Raw genomic sequence first — 19886 nt, forward strand, 5'->3', positions numbered from 1 at the left:
GTCAAAAACACTCATGTTCAGGGCAGTGTGTTGCTTCCTCCCAAGAGGGAGGAAGTGCACTGCACAGGCTTGTTGCTTTCTCCTGTTAGGTAGGTGAAGCACCACACAAGCATGTTGTTCCCTCCTGATAGGGAGTTGGCGCACTATACAAACATTTAGCTCTGTCATGTTAAAGAGATTAAGGGAAGTGGTGCATCTCACATGCAGCATGGATAATGAATTTGAGGCCTGTTCCTTTGACAAGGCTGTAAATGAAGTCTACCACCACTTACCTCTGGACTTGTGCCAAAAGCTATCTAGAAGATCATTGCCATTTTGGAAGAGATCTCAAAGATGCAACCTCAACCAGACTTCTTACTTCTTCCTCATACCTCCATGATCAAGGACATCAAAATCTCGTGGCTGGTCCATCTTTTCCCTGATATTGAGACCCCAAGTCTGTACTGCCAGTTATTGGGTACATTCCCAAAGTGGCCTGCTGAACCTCTCCAGCTAGTTCATCCAAAGTGGTATTTTCAACAGGAGCCTGAACACACCTTCCCATCAAAACAAATGAAGCCATAGACCATAAAGCCAGGTTCTTATCACCATACTTTTGCATGCTGACATCATCGCAGCTGCAATGTTTAGTATACTGAGAGAGTCCTACTTCAATTCAGCTGCCTTACAACACATAATGGAAGTTGTGGCCAAGACATTAAGACATGCACTTTCTCTTGAAATGGCATTATTGGTGGAATTTCTGCATATCCACCATGTTGCATTGGAATCATCAAAAGTCTTGCTTAACAATAAAATAAAGACCTTCTAAGGGCTGTTTGATTTGAAGCCATTTGAAGCACTGGACTCACCCTTCAGTGATTACTCAAAGCTAGCTGGATCATGAACATCAATCTTTCTCAACTGCTCCTGGCCCAGTTTAACTGACCAGGCAGCAATGAAAATCCAAATTATCCTCAAGGACTTTCTGACACATTTTGTAAACAGTTGCAGCCCGAGTCCAATAAGCAACCTCAGATTACAAGTCAGGTTCATGGCGGATAAGAAATATTTGCCTCACACTCCCAAAAGGAAGTTTTCTGATCCACCTTCTGAAGGAAAGGTTCTCTTCAGCTGTGCATCCCCTCAAAAACATCCCCACAGGTGCTTATGTAAGCCTGTTTTCAAAGGCTTGGTCAAGCATCTCAGATGATGTTTGGGTCCTTTCCATCATGAGGATTACCAACTCCAGTTCAGGAACAATCTTCACTGTCAAAGACCACGTTGTTCTTCACCAGTCCGATCTGGTGAAAATGAGGGAGGAGGTACACACCCTTTTGCAGAAAGTTGCAATCACGAGGGTTCTGAACAATCAGTATACTTCCAAATCTGACCTCTCCAGTCACTTTGCGGTTAGAGTGTCCACCTCGGATATGGGAGGTCATGGGTTCAAACCCTGGCCAAGTCATACCCAAAGACTTGAAAAAAATGGTACTAACAGCTGCCTTGCTAGGCTAGGTACTCAGCATTAAAAGGTTAGTGTTAGGACTGGTAGGCCTGGATTCAGGATAATGTGACTGGGTGGGACATGTTGCTACATGTCTGCGGTAGGATGCCTCAGTGCTAGACATCACTATAAGCTGTCACACTGCAGACATCGTAGCGATATGACTAAAAAATTGTTAAAGCTATGTTAAAAATCTAAATCACACACACAAACACACACACACACATACACACACACACAAATATTCCTGGACATTAAAACAAATGGAAAGTTTGATCTCATAATTATCGCTACCACTGAAACCAGTTTTTTCTGGAGGAGTCTTTTGAAGATACCACATCCTTAGTCCAGAGCGCAATGAGTCCATCAGATCAGATTGTCTCCTTTGACCTTCGGGCTACATATTTGAACATCCCGATATTTCCTCCACATTGCAAATACCTCCAGGTTTGCTTGGACCTTGAAGTTTTCCTACTCTAGGTTCTGTCTTTTGGAATTGCTTCCACATCCAGAGTCTTCACCCAAGTTTTGATAGTTGTAGTGGTGTACCTTCAATTACTGTGAATTCTCCAGTACTTTGATGACTGGCTGGTTCACAGTATTCAAGATCTGTTCACTGTTCAAGACCCACTCTCCTATCTGTTCACAGCTGTATGAGATTCTGGTTTGGGCACTCCTTTAAAACAAGAATGCTTAATCCTTCAGGGTCATTGGACCCTGGATGAGTTGTCTAGCACTGGCCAGAGAGCTTAGGCAGTGTGGATGATCTCTTCACATACGCCAGGGATGTTCAAAGTCCGGCCCACGAGCCAATCACAGCCTGCGGTAAGATTTCATATGGCCTGCAGCTTCGGTCATATAATGTATTATTTATGGCCCGCTAGCAGGCGAACCTTTCTCCGCTCATGTCTGCCATGACGACTGAAAAGAAAAAGAGGAAAGTTGACAGTGAGGGCCGCCGCTTTCAGGAGAGATGGGAATTACAGTACTTTTTCACTTAAAATCGAGGCAATTGTGTTTGTCTCATTTGTAACGAGACGGTTGCCTTGTTTAAGGATTTCAACATAAAGAGACACTACCAGACTAAACATGCTAACACATACGACAAGCTAACAGGGAGTGACCGTGCTGAAAAAGTGAAGCAACTCCAAGCTGCTCTAGCATCACAACAGCGATTCTTCACACGGGCCTGTGAGTCAAAGGAAAATATTACCAAAGCAAGCTACGAAGTGGCCTTGTTAATAGATAAACATGGCAAATCTTTTACTGAAGGTACATTTATCAAAGACTGTGTCATGAAAATGTGGAGAATATTTGCACTGAGAAGAAGCAAGAATTTATGAATGTTTGCCTGGCATGTAACACTGTGGCATGGAGAGTCGTTTTTTTATAATTATTTATTGTTCTATAACAGTGTATATTTGCATGTAACTTTTGTGGTTAAAAAAACATCAGAAGGAACTATTGGCCCCCGGGCATCTTCACTTTATCAAATCTGGCCCTCTTTGCAAAATGTTTGGACACCCCTGACATACGTTTTCCCATTGTTCCAACTGCTATCTAATGTTCAAAAAAAGTCAGAACCTCCACTGCTCATATCATTCTCACAGCCCTTCTGTGGCCATAACACACAAGATAGCCTATAAACTCCTTTTAAACAATTCTTTCTTTGGATTTTGCATCATGTAATTTTTACTATTTTTACTCCCACCACACTCTAGTGTATTGGCATAATCATTGTCTCTGAAAAAGATTATTTTTCTACACAAGATATTGTGAGGTGCATGAATGGACAAGTGTCTTATTGAAAATTCTCGATTCTCTTGGAGGTTGTATTCACATCAAACAGATTATGTTTTTGTGCATGAAATAAGATTAAACTATGCAATAGCATCAGTTTAAGTATTACATAATTAAAATAAGTTTTACCCCACCACCCACCCAGATAGTCCTCTTGACAATTTTTAATATCATCTATTGCAATTACAGCTGAAGTTAGTGCGTGAGTATATCAACTTGAATGTATTGGAATGGGGTTTTACTTGTGAAGGGTTGATGTAAATTGAATATGCCCTCCTTATGACATTTTTGGAACTGTTTTTTTATTTGTAGTTTTCTAATATTTGATGTGATGTGAATGTGTTTGCTGTTAAATTCTCACAATGAACTAAAAAGATGATAAATTTGTTTGGTGTCATCTCTATCCATACAATACGCACTTTATATTGGTTTATTGTTGATATTGTTGCGCTTGATTGTATATTATAAATGTAATCCTTGTAAAGAGTAATGAAGGTAACGATCTTTACTTTTATTTGTACCATGTCTGCCAATATCTCTTGTAGATATCTCTTTCGATATTTGGGTGGCTTGGCGTTTATATGCCAGCTGCATTTGGTTGACAGAATTGTGCAAGTAATGGGTTTAGGAATTACAAGAATCTCTTGTCCCTAGTAGGTGACATGTAGATTAAATTTAATTGTTCATTTTAAAATAAAGAGTTGATAATTTTAGTTTTTTTAAAAGCTGAGTACAAATTTTATTTCATTGTATAGGTACCTTTATAAAATATGCAGTTAATCCATCAAATTTATTTCTTTCAATTTTGTGAAAAGTTTTAATTGCTTTGTAATTGCTTAATTTTTAAAATTTGTTAATCCTGATTTGGTTGAATACCTCTTGACATAAGTTCATGATGAGATAAACTTCTGTTTATTTACCTGTTACAGTTACAAACTTGAGTCCTTTACCATCAGTTCTCTCTGCTCTAATCTAGAATACTGAACACATTTTGTTTGATGTCTTCAAAGATCAAATAGAACTTTTATATCAGATTAAAACTGGCTTCGTAATTGTCAGTATTTGCTTTTGAGTTAACTTTTGTTTTAATCCAGATATGGTTATCTCCCTTATATGTATAAAAGGAAGCTTTTGATTAAGTAGAGTTGCCTCCCTTGTACTTGATAAATGCAGATCAATCAGAGGAGAAAAGACAAATCTGACATTCCATTTATACTCATCTTTCAGCTGTAGTTAAGTCAGACAGAAATGTCTGTTTTCCAATTTTACTTAAAATGTTTGGAAAAAAAATTGTCCAACTTAACAATAGTGAGTATATTTAAATTTTAATTTTTTTAACTTAAAAATATTGAGTTTATGTGAATTTTTAAAAATATTGTTTGAATGTACATTTTACTTCAAATTTATGTGTCTGAAATTTCATCATTGTTTGTCTTGTAAGTTTGTATTTTAATAGCAGCAAGTACTTATCCTGCAGCTATTGTGTAGCTAACCTATTTTCATGCCAATAAATCACCCGCCGTTCGATGTGAGTACATCCTCCCACAGAGTGGAGAAGTCAGTTTGACCTTTTTGCACAGCACTGTCTATGTCACTTGGTCATATGCAGAAGTTAGATATTACCTGTCATTCATTTTGATGGATGCCATACTGTATAGACATCTGTTGAAACTATTATCAGAGAAATTACATCTATCAACTTACCACAAATAATCTGTCTTCTGCTGCAGTTTTTAATTAATCTCGGTGTCACAACTGTCTGTTCTGTTTTATAAGAAACCGTATCATGGCATAAAGTTAAAGGGCTTCTGTGGCTACCTCATGTGCCATCTTTTAGGTGGACACACATTCCATACATAAAAACAATGTAGTAAGGTAAGACCTTGTCTTCTAAGGAAAATAACAATAGGCCCTGCGTTAGGCAGGACAGTGCTTCCTCAATCTTCAATTTCATGTATATTTTTTATGTTTGCCCATGCTATGCATTGATGTTGCAGATGTATTTGAATGTTGCTTAATAAATAAAGTTCACAGATGAATTGTCTGATTTTTCACTTGGAAAAACTACTGGTAATTTCCAAGAAGTCAACTTGATTGTGTACTTGATGCATACAGTGTTCTTTTTGCATACACAGGTGTGCACAGGGTACAACACTGCAAGCAACTAATTGAGTTTCACAGCAACATCATACACTGTTCTTAGTGTATACACAAGTGTGTTTGCATTAGTATGACACTGCATACAACCCGGTGAGTTCAGATGACAGTCATTATTTCTTTATTACATGATAATGTCATAACCGTCTATGGGGCAGTGTGACCACAACAAGGGCCCTTGGATTACTCACACAGACTGCTTAAGTGGCGATGACGAACAATTTTCACATCTCTAACAGCATGCACATCTCAGGTAACTTGTTGCTTCCTCCTGTTGGGGAGGTAGAGCACTGCAACAGTTGGTTGCACCATCTTATTAGGTAGAGCACTTCAATAGTGGGTTGTGCACTCCTAGGGAGGTAGAGCACCATGGTAGCAGTTTGTGCCCTATCTTGAAGTAGTTGGAGAACCACAGCTGTGGGCTGTGCCCTCTCTTTAGGGAGGTTGAGCAACACATCAGCAGGTTGCTCCCTCCCATCAGGGAGGTAAAGCACTGCAATGTTGCCCTCCTTCTGTTAGGGAGGTAGACACTGCACCCATGATGCACACAGTGATAAATCTGTTGAAGACCTAGTATTTTCTTTTCCATCTATCACTCATCGGCCTCATGGTATGGGAACAGGGAAAGAATCAAGCTTCCCCCTTCCCCCCCCACCATCCCACGCTGTTCAGGATTGACAATCCTTACACAGCACTCAGGGTAGGGATGGGGACCGCATGCTATGTTCTCAGGTGTTGAATCATCTAGGGTGGACAAACGTTTTCATCTCCCCTCTGAAACTCACAGTGAACCAGGGACTGTGGCCCAGAGTGCCCCTATACCTCCTCCATCAAGGGACATTGTGATGACCAGCCAACTGAGAGCATCATTGATTATGATGATGATGATACACTCTCTATCTTTGTTGTCTCCAGTGAGTTCAGGACAGAAGCTGCAGTGGTGACACCTTCTCTCAGGCGCACCCCTTCATTGCAGATAGATGAGGAAGAAGAGGTCTGGTCCTTTGATAAGGCAGTAAACAAGGTTTACCATGTCTTACCCATGGACTTGTGCCTGAAACCATTGGCCGCACAGTCCAAAAAGATTCTTTCCATTTTGGAAATGATCCCCAGGGTACAAACCCAATCAGACCTCTTACTTCTCCCACAGTCATCCATGACTGAGGAAACATCGAGGAGGTTCACAAGGTCAATATCGCTGCACAATGTAGAGGGTCGTCTGTTCCTCCCTCAACATTCAGACCCCTTATTTCTTCTTTCAGTTACCGGGTACATTCTCCAAAGTGGGTATTTCTACAGGAGCCTGGGTACACCTTCCCATCAAAACAAATGATGCTATGGAGCAGAAATCCTGGTTACTTGTGACCATAGCTTCACATGAAGAACTATTCTCAGCTACTTCCTTTAGTATGATGAGAGAGACCTCTTTGAATGCAGCCACATTACAACTTGTGCTGGAAGCTGTGGCCAGACATCTCGGCATGTGCTCTTTGTTACCATGGCATTTTTAGTAGACTTTATTCATACTACATTGGACTCGTAAAAAGGCTTGCTTAACCACAGTAAAGACCTTCTTAGGGCTGCTCCTCTATAAACCAAGACTCTATTTTGGGGGGCCTCATTTCTTCCATGGCTTCACAAGACTTGGTGGATGACTAACATCTTTCATCTCCACTCCAGGTCCATCGCAATCAACCTGGAAAGGAGATCAGGCAATCACTCTCGGGGCCATTAGCAAACATTTTTCAAGCAGGTGCAACTCCAGTCCAGTCCCCCCAAAGTCCTGCTATGGGTGGGTCCTCTCAATTGGAAATGAGGGTTATCAACTCCAGTTTTGGGAACAACCACTACCAAAGGAGCCCGCATTTTCTTTTCCCAGTATAATCTGGTGAAATTAAGGGAGGAGGTGCACACCATTGTGCAGTAAGGGTCAGTTTAGAGGGTCTTGAACAGTTAGTCTCCCTCCTAATTTCCGATCATCCTGGTCACCAAGAAACACAGGAAATTTTGAAGCATGATCTCTTAGAGGAACCCTTCATGATGGAGAAAAATTCCTCAATCTGAATGCTTTTCATCCATTTGATTGATCAACCTTCAGGATGCTCGCTTGCACATGCTGATTATTTCCTCCACACCACAAAAATCTCTGTTTTTGCATAAACCAGGAAGTTTATAAATTCTGGGTTCTGCCATTTGGGATTTCCACTGCACCCCAAGTCTGTACTCTGATCATGGGAGTGGTAGCGGCCTGCCTCAGAATACAGGGAAAATCAATTTTTCATTTTTTTGGGCTGTTTGACACTGTCCAAGTTTAGTCCCTTCATCGGGATCTGTTCTGCTCTTGGTCCACTGTAACTCAGTTGGGTCCTGTACCCAATCTTGAGAAGTTGTAACTTGTTCCATCTTTGGACTTTGTTTATGTGGGGATGAACTTACATACAAACCAAATTTGGTCTGGTTTCCCATGATCATGTAGATAGAATTCTGACTTTCCTAGAGATGCAATGAGCATAACCTTGTTATCTGCACACCCTTACATTTCCGTACTCTGAACCTTGAACACCACTGCCAGTTGCTTCCTTTAAGATGTCTCCATATGAGTCCTCTACAGTGCCTTCTTCTTGCAAGGTGGAAACCACAGAGAGATTCTGTTTTAACCCCAATCCCTCTAGGACTGGATCTTCACCACTATTTGCTTTGGTGGATGAATCAAGACAAATCTCTGATGGGGGTTCCATGCAAGCATCCGATCCCCACCCTATCTGTTCGCTGATGTGTCAGATTCCAGTTGGGGTGCTCATTCAGAGCCAGAAGGCATAATTCTCTATGGTTCTTGGACTGAGGCCAAATTGTCCTCCACTTCAACACCCTAGAAATTTAAGCAGTATTTTTTTGCATTACAGTGGTGCATCAGCATAATAAGGGGCCTATATGTCACGGGCTCCTTAGATAATATGGCCCTTGTGACATATCTGTGATGTCATGGAGGCACACATGCCCCTTCTCTTGCATGGAGGTTTTCATCTGGGTAGCCTCAGATAATTTTGCAGTCCATGTTGGCCACATTCCAAGCAAGATAAAAGTATTCGCAGACAGCCAGGCCAGAACAGACCAAGCTTTCCTCACAGAATGGTCTCTTCACCACTCAATAACAGAATCCCTGTTCTTCTGTGGAAGACCCCTAGTGGACCTGTTTGTGACCAGGCTCAACAACAAACTTTCCTATTTTATATGTCCAGTTCCGGATCAGATAGCATGGGCAGTAGATGCATTCAGCTTCCAGTGGGTACACCTATTCGCTTATGCTTTGTCACATTTCAAACTGTTACCCCAAGTTCTGCCAAAAGTCAGAACCTCCACTGTTCAGATCATCCTCATTACCCCACTGTGACCCCAGCTATTCTGGCTCACCAATCTTCTAGACCTGTCGACCCATTGACCCTGGTCTCTACCTTGCGGGAGGGATCTCATATTGCAACACTGGGGATTCTTCCTCCACAATAGCCCACATATTCTCAACCTTCACGCCTGACTTGTCTCAAGTGATCCCTTCCAGAACAAGTTTTTGGTCTGAGTTGCCAGTTGCTTAATTCAGCCACAAGAGCATCTGCATCCAAGGTCTATGATGCCAGGTGGAGAATCTTCTGTGATTGGTGAAGCAGGAATATGATCCTTTCTGCCCCTCTGTAACTTCCATTGCTCTTCCATTGCTGATTTCCTTTTGTTCCTTTTTAAGACCAAAAGATGTTCATTATCCAATATCAAAAGCTATCAAGCTGCAATTTCCAACACACTCAAATTCTCTCACTGCACAGAATTGGTTCAGCTTTGCACCTTGCTGATCTTGTCAAGTATTTTGAGCTCCAGCCAGAGACCTGTTTACCGCTCTTATGACCTTTTGCACACCACTCTATGTCACATGGTCATGCACAGAAGGTAGATATTATCTGTTATTATGGTGGGTCCTAAAGTCCTAAACAAAGATGATGCCACTCTAATATTCATTGTGGCCAATATGGTAGCTTATCTAGAAAATCTTTTGATTTATAATTTCTGCTGATTCAGTGACCATATCCACATGGGGTTTTCACTAAAAGACACCTAATGTTATTTAGTTGGTTCTAAATAAAAATGATGCAAATCTTACATCCAATATGGCTGCCATGATGGCCATCTTAAAAGTGTTGTTATTGCTACTCCAGAATGAATGGTTATATTGAGACAGAGTTTCCTTCAGAAGACTTGTAATATCTAGTTGATCCTTAATATAATTAGTGTTTACATCCAATATGGTTGCCACAGTGGCCAGTTTAAAATCTTGTCACTTGAGAATATCAGAGCTCGTTTTAGCTGACAGAAGTTTAAAGGAAGAAACTATCTTATCTTATACTCCTGGAATTTATTTCAGCCATTATAGTGTCAGTCAGTTTGCAAGGCTGTTTATGTGCCTATCATATGGCAGAGTATATTATATTATAATGTCGATCTTTTCATGTGTTAGCAATTTCATTTTTGCATTACTCAGTATGTCCACCATGTACATTTCCAAATTTTGTGATTGGCTTGGGGAAGATACCTTATTTATTTTGGGTTCAAAAGAGCAAAGGTCAAGGTCACTGACTGTAAGAAGAAAAATGTTTCCCATACTTCAGTTTGCTAGCATCTACAGTTATCAACCTTTGCAGATGGCTTGCACTTCTTATACAGAAGAATCCTTTAAATTTCTATGGTCAAATGGTTTCTGCATTTAAAAAATTATTTTCATCAAGGGCCATTGAAAACAGGGTGGAGATATAGTTTCATTCATAGAACTTTTGTTTTTATATCAGTAATATATTAACCTGTTGCTTTTGCATAGTATACACTTTCAGGGACAGAAATTACTCTTACTAATGTGATGTCTAGTCATCTTCCCATAGGGAACATCCATGCCCACTAGTCTTCATTTATTTCCAGTCATCTCCTAGTCTAATGGATAAAATTACGCTCCATTGTTTTTGCTTTGTGTCATACCGAGTGAATTAGGCATTCTGAATATGTACATATTTATTAAGTGTATTTACCTTAAGTCCTAGTGTTGACCTTAGCAGAGGTTCCATTACATTGGTAAATGCCAATTTTTACCAATATAATTTGCCTCCTTATTGGAAAAAACATGATGCTGTTATTATTCATGTACTGACAAACTACAAAAACATGTTTTTAAGTCTTTAAATTTTACTGTCTCAACTTCAAAGTCTGTAAGAAGCCAAATTATTCTATTCCTACAGCTGTAATTCCCTGCTGACTTTGTAACAACTCAGGACCAGAAGGAGAGGTGGCTTATCTCTTTGATCTATCGTAAGGGTTTGAAATTTGATTCAAGAGGAAACAATACACATTAAAGCACTTCTCTTTTTGTTTCATACACATTAATCCAAACAGGCACTTTCTGCTTCATTCCATTTGCATCAAAGAATCTTTAATCATGACACAGTGATCGATAAGTTCATTTTTTGAAAAAAGTGCTGGGCATTATGAGTTCAATTTTTTTCCCGTACGACTTTTATTTACTCTTGTTTAAAACAAATTAATAACCATGTTTCTTTGCTTGTGGACTAGCTTGGTTTGGATTTGCTAGTTTCTATGTATAGATTACTGCCAGTCATGTGATCTAGACATGCTGCATTTGAAGGCTTTCACCAGCACCAAGACAATAAAATTAATCATTGTATGCCGTGCATGGAAACACTTTAACTATTTACTTCATAAGTGAACTCTGGACACAGTTGTGAATTGTGGATTAAACTGGTGACTGACATTGGAATGGAGTTACACTATTGTTTATTTCACACAGCATTGCGAATTTTATCCTATCAGTAACTCAGTCAATTTTCAAGCCAGCATTATTAAATATAGCTAAATATACCTAATTTGCTTTAAATAATTGTCTAAAAACAAATGTGATATTTTTAGCTACATTTAATGATGTTGACCTGATAATTTACCAAGTTATAGATTGGATAAAATTTGTGATGCTGTTTGGAATCAATGTGTTGACTTGTGTTCACTTGGCCATGACCTGTGGTGCTGTCCATTATGAATGCAGCTCCTGTAAAGATATAATGTATTCATCTCATTTTCTTACTCTAAAATAAATGTTTATAACATAATTTTCTCCACTCCGTGCAAGTGATAAACCATGCATTAATGAGATTGGTTGATTAGCATTTGAACCAGTAAAATTGGGTCTTGTACTGACTTTTCCACTCTAGCTGGTATGAGGTACCAGTAGTAGTGCAACCTTAGTGGAAACGTTGCTTAAACCAAATCAACTGTAATGAGAGTTATTGACATATTAAACTTAGTTTATTCATAACCTTGCTTTTCAAGTAACTCCACCCACCCCATTCATGCTCTAGGACATTAGGGTAACAATTTTGTTGTGTCTTATTTCAGTTAATTTTCCAGACTTCAGGTAGGTATTTAGTCTCCCTGTTCATGCTGGATCGGTTTTTGACCTCATCTTCTTTAATTTTTATTGAGATACAAAATCTCTGAAAGCCCCTGAAACAATAGTTCAAAATATAAGTTCTTTTACAGCATTTTCCATTATACCTTGGAAATTTTGTGTTAACTCCCAGATCTTTTAGGGGTTAGGGGGATGCGTTCCTTGTCCAATTGCAATCATAGATACGATATTGAGGTTTGATAAACATTACAGTTTTATGTTGGGTGATTTTTTTGGTTAAACATGTGTGACCTGGCTTCCTAGTTGACTAGCTTTCATCAGCTACTCAAGTTTAGATAGCATCGGTAAGTAATTACTTATTAATGCTTTGTAATGAATTCAATAAATGAATTATGGGCATTGCCAACAATGTTTTTCTTGTTACTAAGTTGAGGTAGAATCAATACAAAATTATGTTTATGATTCTTGTACTTTAGATAATGTTCTTTCCATTAATGTTTCACCATGATATTTATTTAAATACTAGTCAGACTGTTGAACAAGCTTCTTAAATCTTGGTTGAATGAGGCCAATACCTGGAGTACTGTATTTATAGCATGAACACTGAATGGGGATGAAAGAACATTTTAATGTTACCTGAATTTGGACAGCACTATTAACATGTTGCCTTGTTATAAAGCATGTTGAATTCTGGATGAATTAATTGTTTTCCCACCCAGGAGGTTTTTCTCCAAGTCACTGAGTCAAAATGGATCAATACAAAATTACATTTATTCCAGAACTTTACTAATTGAGCCATCATTTTTCATGACTTATGTCACCATGACAATCATATTGATTTATTGTTGCTTTACTTTGAGTAGTAATGCATTATCATGATTATCTGATGCATGACACAAAAGACAAGTCAATAATACTGTCCTAGGGGAAGAAGTAGTACTCCATGTTTATTCAGGAAATTACTTTTCCAGGTAAATGCCTTCCCAATTCAAAATCCAAACTGGAGGGAACATGACTTGTAATTACCTTTTTAAATGAGGCATGAACATTATATTCTCCAGCTTTTGTTTGCCAAAATAGAAACTTAAATGTATTCCACATTCAGCTTTTGCTTTGATACAATAGGTCTGTTATTACGACAGACTTTGTCAACAAGAAAATGGTACAAATTCATTATGGCCCTGATTGCACTCTTGTTTGCTTTATTCATGAAATGAATGATCCGTTGTTTTGTTTTTCTTCTCTGTGTTATATCAATGTTTTCTTGCTGAATTTACCAAAACTGGGCATGATGAGCTTAGAAATTTAGGTTTGTGAAAAATAGATCCACTTTGAGTCTTGTTGATTCCCAGGTACAAAATCTCTTTCAAGATTAGTGTCATAATTATGGATGAATTAGTAACATCATATATGATCCTTGAATAATTTTCTGCATATATTATATCTTCTGATAACATTTAGAGTTCTGCTGCTGTTTATTGCAAGAAAGTGTTTGAATAATTACAAAGCCTTGAATACAGTATGATACCTCCACAGTTTCAGAAAGTTGTTAACTTGATATAAATAATTTGAGGGCATTGTCTGCCTCAGGTTTTTCCAAAGTATTTTAAGTTACTGATATGAAGAAAATAGTGCAGACATTAAAAGTTCATGACATGTTTTTTTCCTTCCAGTTTTGGACCTAAAGTATGTAATAATGGTGGTAAACAGGAAAACGTTAAACATTTTATCATCAGTTTGCTTGTGTATTTGTTTTGGTTTCTCATGGCTCATTAACACATAAAAAGCTCTATAGTACTGAGGCAACTGGAATAAAGTGCCTTACTATGTGATAGCAACCTGGGCTGATCTGGTGCAGTATTCAGCCTTTGGCTTCTCAGTCTGGAACATCTACCTCTGAGACACTTCAGCATGTGTACAACATGTACTCAATATGCATTCCAGAAAAGGAAAAAGTGAGGCCATATCTTTACCTTTTTCCTGTTTATTCAAAAATTAAGAAAGCGTTATGACAATGTGGTCGTAACTATGAAATACAGAGTGAAAATTTAAAAGGAATTTATAGTATTGTGAATTAATTCCTAAATAATCCTAAAAGTTCCATCACAAGTCCAAAAGTATAGTGTTTAAAATGAATTGAAATCTTGAATATAATTATATATGAAAAGTAGGTTGATGTACCAACAGTCTTGATGTATGCCATTGATATAATCCAGTTTGATTTGGAATGAATTCACAATAATCCCAAAATAATGCTATAGTCCAAATAGTCAATGAGCACTTTGTAATTCCAATGAATAATTTAAATAAGTGATGCCTCTCAAACTATATCTGAACACAACTAAAAGTGGTTCAGTGACTGATATTAAAATAGGAATGAATAATTTTGTTTACCTCATCCTTATTTAAAAACCAGAGACAATAAAATAACCAGGATGTGGGTCAAAGGTTTGCTTCCAGAACATTCTAAGTTGTAAATAAGGTTAGTCCTTGAACTCAGATATTAAAAAATGACTTATTTAAAACTTATAAACATAACAAAAAACATGAGAATAGTCAGGTAGGCCAAATTTCTACCCTCAGTTATGGACAAAGATCAAGCACATAATGCAAATTAAATATACATAACACTTGAGTAACCATTTCCCTTCAGAATTTGTTTTGAGCATTTGAGTCAACATTTTCTCATTGTATGCTGGAATAACTACTTCTAAATATGTGGGAGTGTTTTTAATGAAGACTTCATCTTCTTGCAACATTTCTATTAGTGATCACCAACCATGCACTGTCGAATGGCACCCATTAAAAAGAATCAGTAATACAGTTCTGTCAGACAATGAAATTGATTGTTTCGTTTCTCTGGCTATGAGTACATTCTGTTCAATAAGCCAACTTGGATACATGCAGCAGTGTTTTGCTATAATCAACCATAACAATCTTTTATCTGTATTTCTCTGGAGTTCTTTTTATGCACTCAGTGAGTGCATAGATGCAACTTTTTTTGCCCCAAAGATGAAAATACGGTAAGGGTCAATGACTTAATGGGGCAGCCTATAATGAACAATGCACACGAACAGCATTGACGATATCTGCCATGGTGAAATGTGACACAAATCACAGTTTATGCTGTTTATTTAGTTACAATCTAGATCTGCCAGCACATTACATATTAGTTGATCTGGGTTTGAAAAGCACTTTTTCAAATCCAGCTCAGACAATTGGTGTGGTTTGGGTATATCTGTTTTGTATTTTTCACATTCATCCTTTAGAGGAGGTTAGTGATATCTTATTGGCCAGCACTTGATTGATAATTAGGGAAGATTTGTTTTATTCCCAATGTAATTGTTTATAGCTTTTATGATAATCTCATTAATACGTCAAGAATCTTTAAGTAATCAAAGTGCAAAAAGAAATCTCTCAGTCTTTATCAGATTTTAGCAATTATTCCCTTAAAATTCTTAATGTACTGTGATTTTTATAAAAAGGACTTTGGGTACTAAAATTAAATTGAGTATGATGCTATATGTTAAGAGGAATTAGGCTGAATTCAATTTTCACAATTTTACAGAGTTGTGGCTCCAGTTCACTTAAAATTGCCCTTCGTGTGCATCATGTGGGCAGGGGAATGCGTGTCTTAATGACACATTTATGGTTTTACTGATTCAGTTTCTTCGTTCAGAAATGAGTTTATAATGTACAAAGTTGTGTTTCTTACCTGGACTATTATTTTATTTTAAGTTCAGAAATAAAAAATTTACATTTGTGATTGGAAATCTTGTATTGCAAAAACAAACATGATATGGCACAGTAGGATTGTGGGGGAATTTACGAAGACAGCAACAATACAAGGAATCAGTGAACATGGCAAGGAAAATCAGATCAACATTCATTTTCAGATTAACATGTGGCAAACGGATCCTCTGATGGTGCTCTTGCTTTGTGATGTGTGTTGAAACTTGGCAGGGTTGACATGCACTCAACTTTTTAGTGTATATCTGGTGTATTAAAATGTAGCAAAGTTGCTTAAATACGAATTTTCCCTGAAAAAATAACATCCACTTCCAAACATAGAGAGATGAAAGAGAAATATTTGGGGTTTTGAGTGACAAAACTAAGTGAAAAGCATTGATAAAAATTACAAACTAAAGTTCAGCAGAGACAACCAACACTGGCTTAAAGGCCTGAAGTTGGCTGTTTAGAGGAATTGGCAGTGAAACCCATGTAGGTACTTAATCTACTGACATTAATGGCAGCAAGTTCCAAGTTTTCTGGTTATATTAATGAACACTGGATATGGTTATGTTAGTATACAAAGAAATTATTTTAAAAAATACCCGCTAACTCAATGACAACAGATTCAGACTATGTAGAAATGTGAATATATTTTGCTGAAATTAATAAATCCAGTACCCAAATGCCTGTGATCTTGAGCTGAATTTTTCGCACTATTACTATTTGAAGTGCCTTTGTTGGATACAATATTCTTATTGTGTACAAGATAAAGAAAAACGGTCTGTTCAATACCAGTAAGAATGTTTTTGTTTACTATGGCAAGGTGAAAGTGATTGTACATTTGCCCATTTATCTTATTTTTAGGTTGGGTGCACACTCACACACACATACTGGAATACACTCAGTAGAGCTATCAGAGCAGCAAGTTCACTTTATTCATGCACAGAGAAATATTTTTTTTAATGAATCATCAAACTTGATTACCTTTGGATAATGATATTCTGTTGCTGAACCTGCCCCCAGCTGACTTCAGTTTGAAACTCTTTAAAATCGTATGATTTGTGAGGAAAGAATAATCATTGTAATTAAAGCATTGAAGATGAAAAGTTCATTGACTCGCTTTAATAATGCCTTTCAGTGTTCATAATTATCACCTAATTGGGCATTTGAAATAAAGCACCTGCAGCTGTTTATTTTGGATACGGAGATGTACTAAGCAATCTTCTGTGAAAGACTGCATTATGATCGATCAGATCCCATGTCATTAAATAGAGGATATAAATGCTGTGTTGCTTGTTGTCACTGCACTGAAATATTTGATTGTGTATTTGTATGGTATGTGATATGAAAATTCCTCAGGATTTTCCAACTGCTTTGTTACTAACATGTACTTCTCAAACCAACCTATGAGAATAGTCAGAATGAGAAAGATATTTATGCCATCTAATTAATGACTTGATGTCTGATGGAAATAATGAAAAACATAATACAGGATGCTTATTCTGTAGAATTTTCATGGAATTAAAGTGAAATATTTTCTACCTGAATTATTTCAGACTTAAAAGGTTTCAGAGTGTTTTGAAACATGCAAATGATTCATGAGAGCAAAATGCAACACATTTATTTGAATAATCATACCAAGCCCACAAGGGTTTGAATTTTCTTTGAATGCAGGTTTTGGTGGGAGCATATGGCATTGAGAGTATTAGTTGAGAAAGTTACTTGGCATCTCTTGTAGAATAGGCATTATTGCCAATAATTTAGAGGACATTGCTCACTGGTTACATATTCATCATGAGATAAAGGTACTCAACCTAATCTGTCATACCGCTTCCAGACAGTGGATTGCCTTGTGTGCCTTTACTCACAGCAAATGTGTCAAGAATGTAATTGGGTGCTTTCTATTGTCACCAAACCAGAGGAGACAATATTGCCAGTTGACTGAACCAGAAATGTATATCATCGGCAGGTCTGTTGTTGCCAGAGAATCCAGTAAGGCGGCTCAGCTTATCAGATTTTTACCACTTGTGCTAAATAATCACAGTAGTCACCTTGAATGGCCTGAAATATCCAGGACAGCATTGTATGATGGTCTGCTTGATTACTAAAATTCAATACTGGATTTGAATCATTACGTATAACTGGTGATAAAAGAATTCGGGTTGATTGAAAAGAAGTATTTCAATTCTGCTTTGATGCATGGAACATTTAGAAAAATGAGAAGTGCATAGTTCTGATTTTCTGTGTATTTGTTCTGGATTGTTATCCATTTCTATTCATATATTTTTTTAATATCTTTTTGAAGGGATTTACAACAGTTAAATTATTTAGGACTACATTATTTGAAGATGAACCCTTCTAACTGTGATGGTAGAGTTTTAATGCAATGTGAAGTGTTGACTTCTGTTACAGTATGTTGTGTAAGTTCATGCCTGTCGTAAATTCATCAAGTGCTTGGAAGTTAAAGTGCTTTTTCAATTGTGTAAATTAAATTTGCTTTTTAAATTGTGTATATATAATGTGGTGTTTGGCGGTTGTTAAACACTCGCAATACAAGAATTCATTTCGAAGAAAATTTGGGAACCTGTACACTCAGCAAACACAAATGTGGGAGTTTTTTAATGTGTATTGATGGTATATTTTTGCTACAAAAGGGTGAAGTCAACCTTTGCTGGGTTTGTCTGTGAAATGTTTCTAAGATCCCAGATTACATGGAAAAGTGAAACTTGGGTAGATATTTGGCCAAATTAGTGTAGGACAATGATTTAACATACGATGCTTGTTCAGCCTGCAGCATGGAACTATTTCAAACATCTTTCATACATTTTCTGCATCTCATATATAGCTCATAGGTGACACATTTGGCCTAATATTTCTGAATCTCTTTGATTAAAAAATTTCAATCAGCATAGACTTGGTCAAGAAGACGAGAGAAAAGTGTACACATTATTCTGTGATAATATTCATTTGAACCCAACAGGGGACTGATTTTCAAGATTAGCAGGCCACTAAGACTACCTGTGTGTGGCAAGTCGTCTGCTTGTCTGCTAATCAATTCTGACAATCGGAAGCAGATTCAAGATTCACTACTGGTGTAAATGTATCTGTTTCACTTTCTACACTGTTGGCAGTCTGATTTGAATGGAGTGACTGATGAATTGAGGAAATATTAAGTTCATTTACCTTGACATTAGAATAAAAGGCCTCATGCCAACCACTGTACTGGTGACCTAGCCACAAGTATTAAAGCAGGTGTACTTACTTGTGATTTGTGTTTAGGTTGATGTATACTTGATTACTTGGATAAGAAGGGTGTATTTTATCACACCCAGTGACACCAGATTCAGCTGCAGAGACTTTTTGGGACAAGAGTGATGATGATGTGAATGACAGCTTGTTTTTCATAGAAACAGAAAATTTGTTGAGACAAAAGTTATCTTTGAGGAGACCTTACATGTACTTCAGTGAGTGCATTGGAAATTTCCCTAGATGGGCAGCCAACATCATATTTCTGCTTGACTTGCATTTCAAAATAAATGGTAATTTGAACAGAAGCATTTTGTTCAGTTTGTGGTCTCAACTTACGGTTTAAACTTTATTCTTTTGTGGGAAAGTAACTAACTACACTCCTGTGATGTGAAAGCTTCAAACAGTTCCTGAGTAACCATTCAGCAGTGTGCAATTTAAACATTACATTTGATGTATCTCTCTCAGTGCCTCAGTTAGACCAACTGACCCCACAACACATTACTAGCCTGGCAACTGTTTAACCTGGACCAAGTGCTCCATGGAAATTAAATATGTCCTTTCCAGATTATGTGTCTAAGTTCCGTAGAAAAATGGTGGAAATCCGGTCACGATTTCGTGAGACTGCTCGGCTTGGTCTGTATGCTGATTACTGGGTTCCCCCTTCACCATCCATGCCACCTTCTTCGTAAGTTCTCCTTCACATTTCTTTTGCAGTATTTATTTCTCTTGCAAGATTTGTTTTCACAATATTTGAATATTTAAATTTTATAGTACATTTCAGCTTTTCTTACTGCAGATAAACCAAGCCAATCTCACAGCTAATGGTTGCTCATATTAGGTAGCAATAATTTATAAAAACATTGTCAGAAAAACCCACGATTTCTATCTGAAACCTACTTACAAAAAATACACAGATATTTAGATAATTTGATTTATAAATTCTGCTGATAATCTTTCGTTAGCCACCACATTCTTTGGTGCTTGGTTGCATATGTCAGTTGAATGAGCAAA

The 19886-nt window shown here is 37.5% G+C and overlaps 1 protein-coding gene across 8 annotated transcripts in view; it reads left to right on the forward strand.

Moving 5' to 3' along the window:
- LOC149806839 (uncharacterized) overlaps positions 1-19886 on the forward strand; it is a 247442-nt gene that overhangs the window by 99121 nt on the left and 128435 nt on the right. Inside the window, exon 1 of one of the 8 annotated variants that reach the window (XM_089958502.1) lies at positions 18948-19560. The exons of the other annotated variants lie outside the window; for them this stretch is intronic. Within the exon in view, the coding sequence (XP_089814628.1) occupies positions 19427-19560 (134 nt within the window). The 5' untranslated portion in view covers positions 18948-19426. Of the gene's footprint in view, positions 1-18947; positions 19561-19886 lie in introns of those variants that run through there. 8 annotated transcript variants of the gene reach the window in all.

The sequence above is a fragment of the Sinohyriopsis cumingii genome, chromosome 1 (genome assembly GCF_028554795.1).
Source record: "Sinohyriopsis cumingii isolate HCF-2022 chromosome 1, ASM2855479v2, whole genome shotgun sequence".
In the NCBI taxonomy this organism is placed as follows: Eukaryota; Metazoa; Mollusca; class Bivalvia; order Unionida; family Unionidae; genus Sinohyriopsis; species Sinohyriopsis cumingii.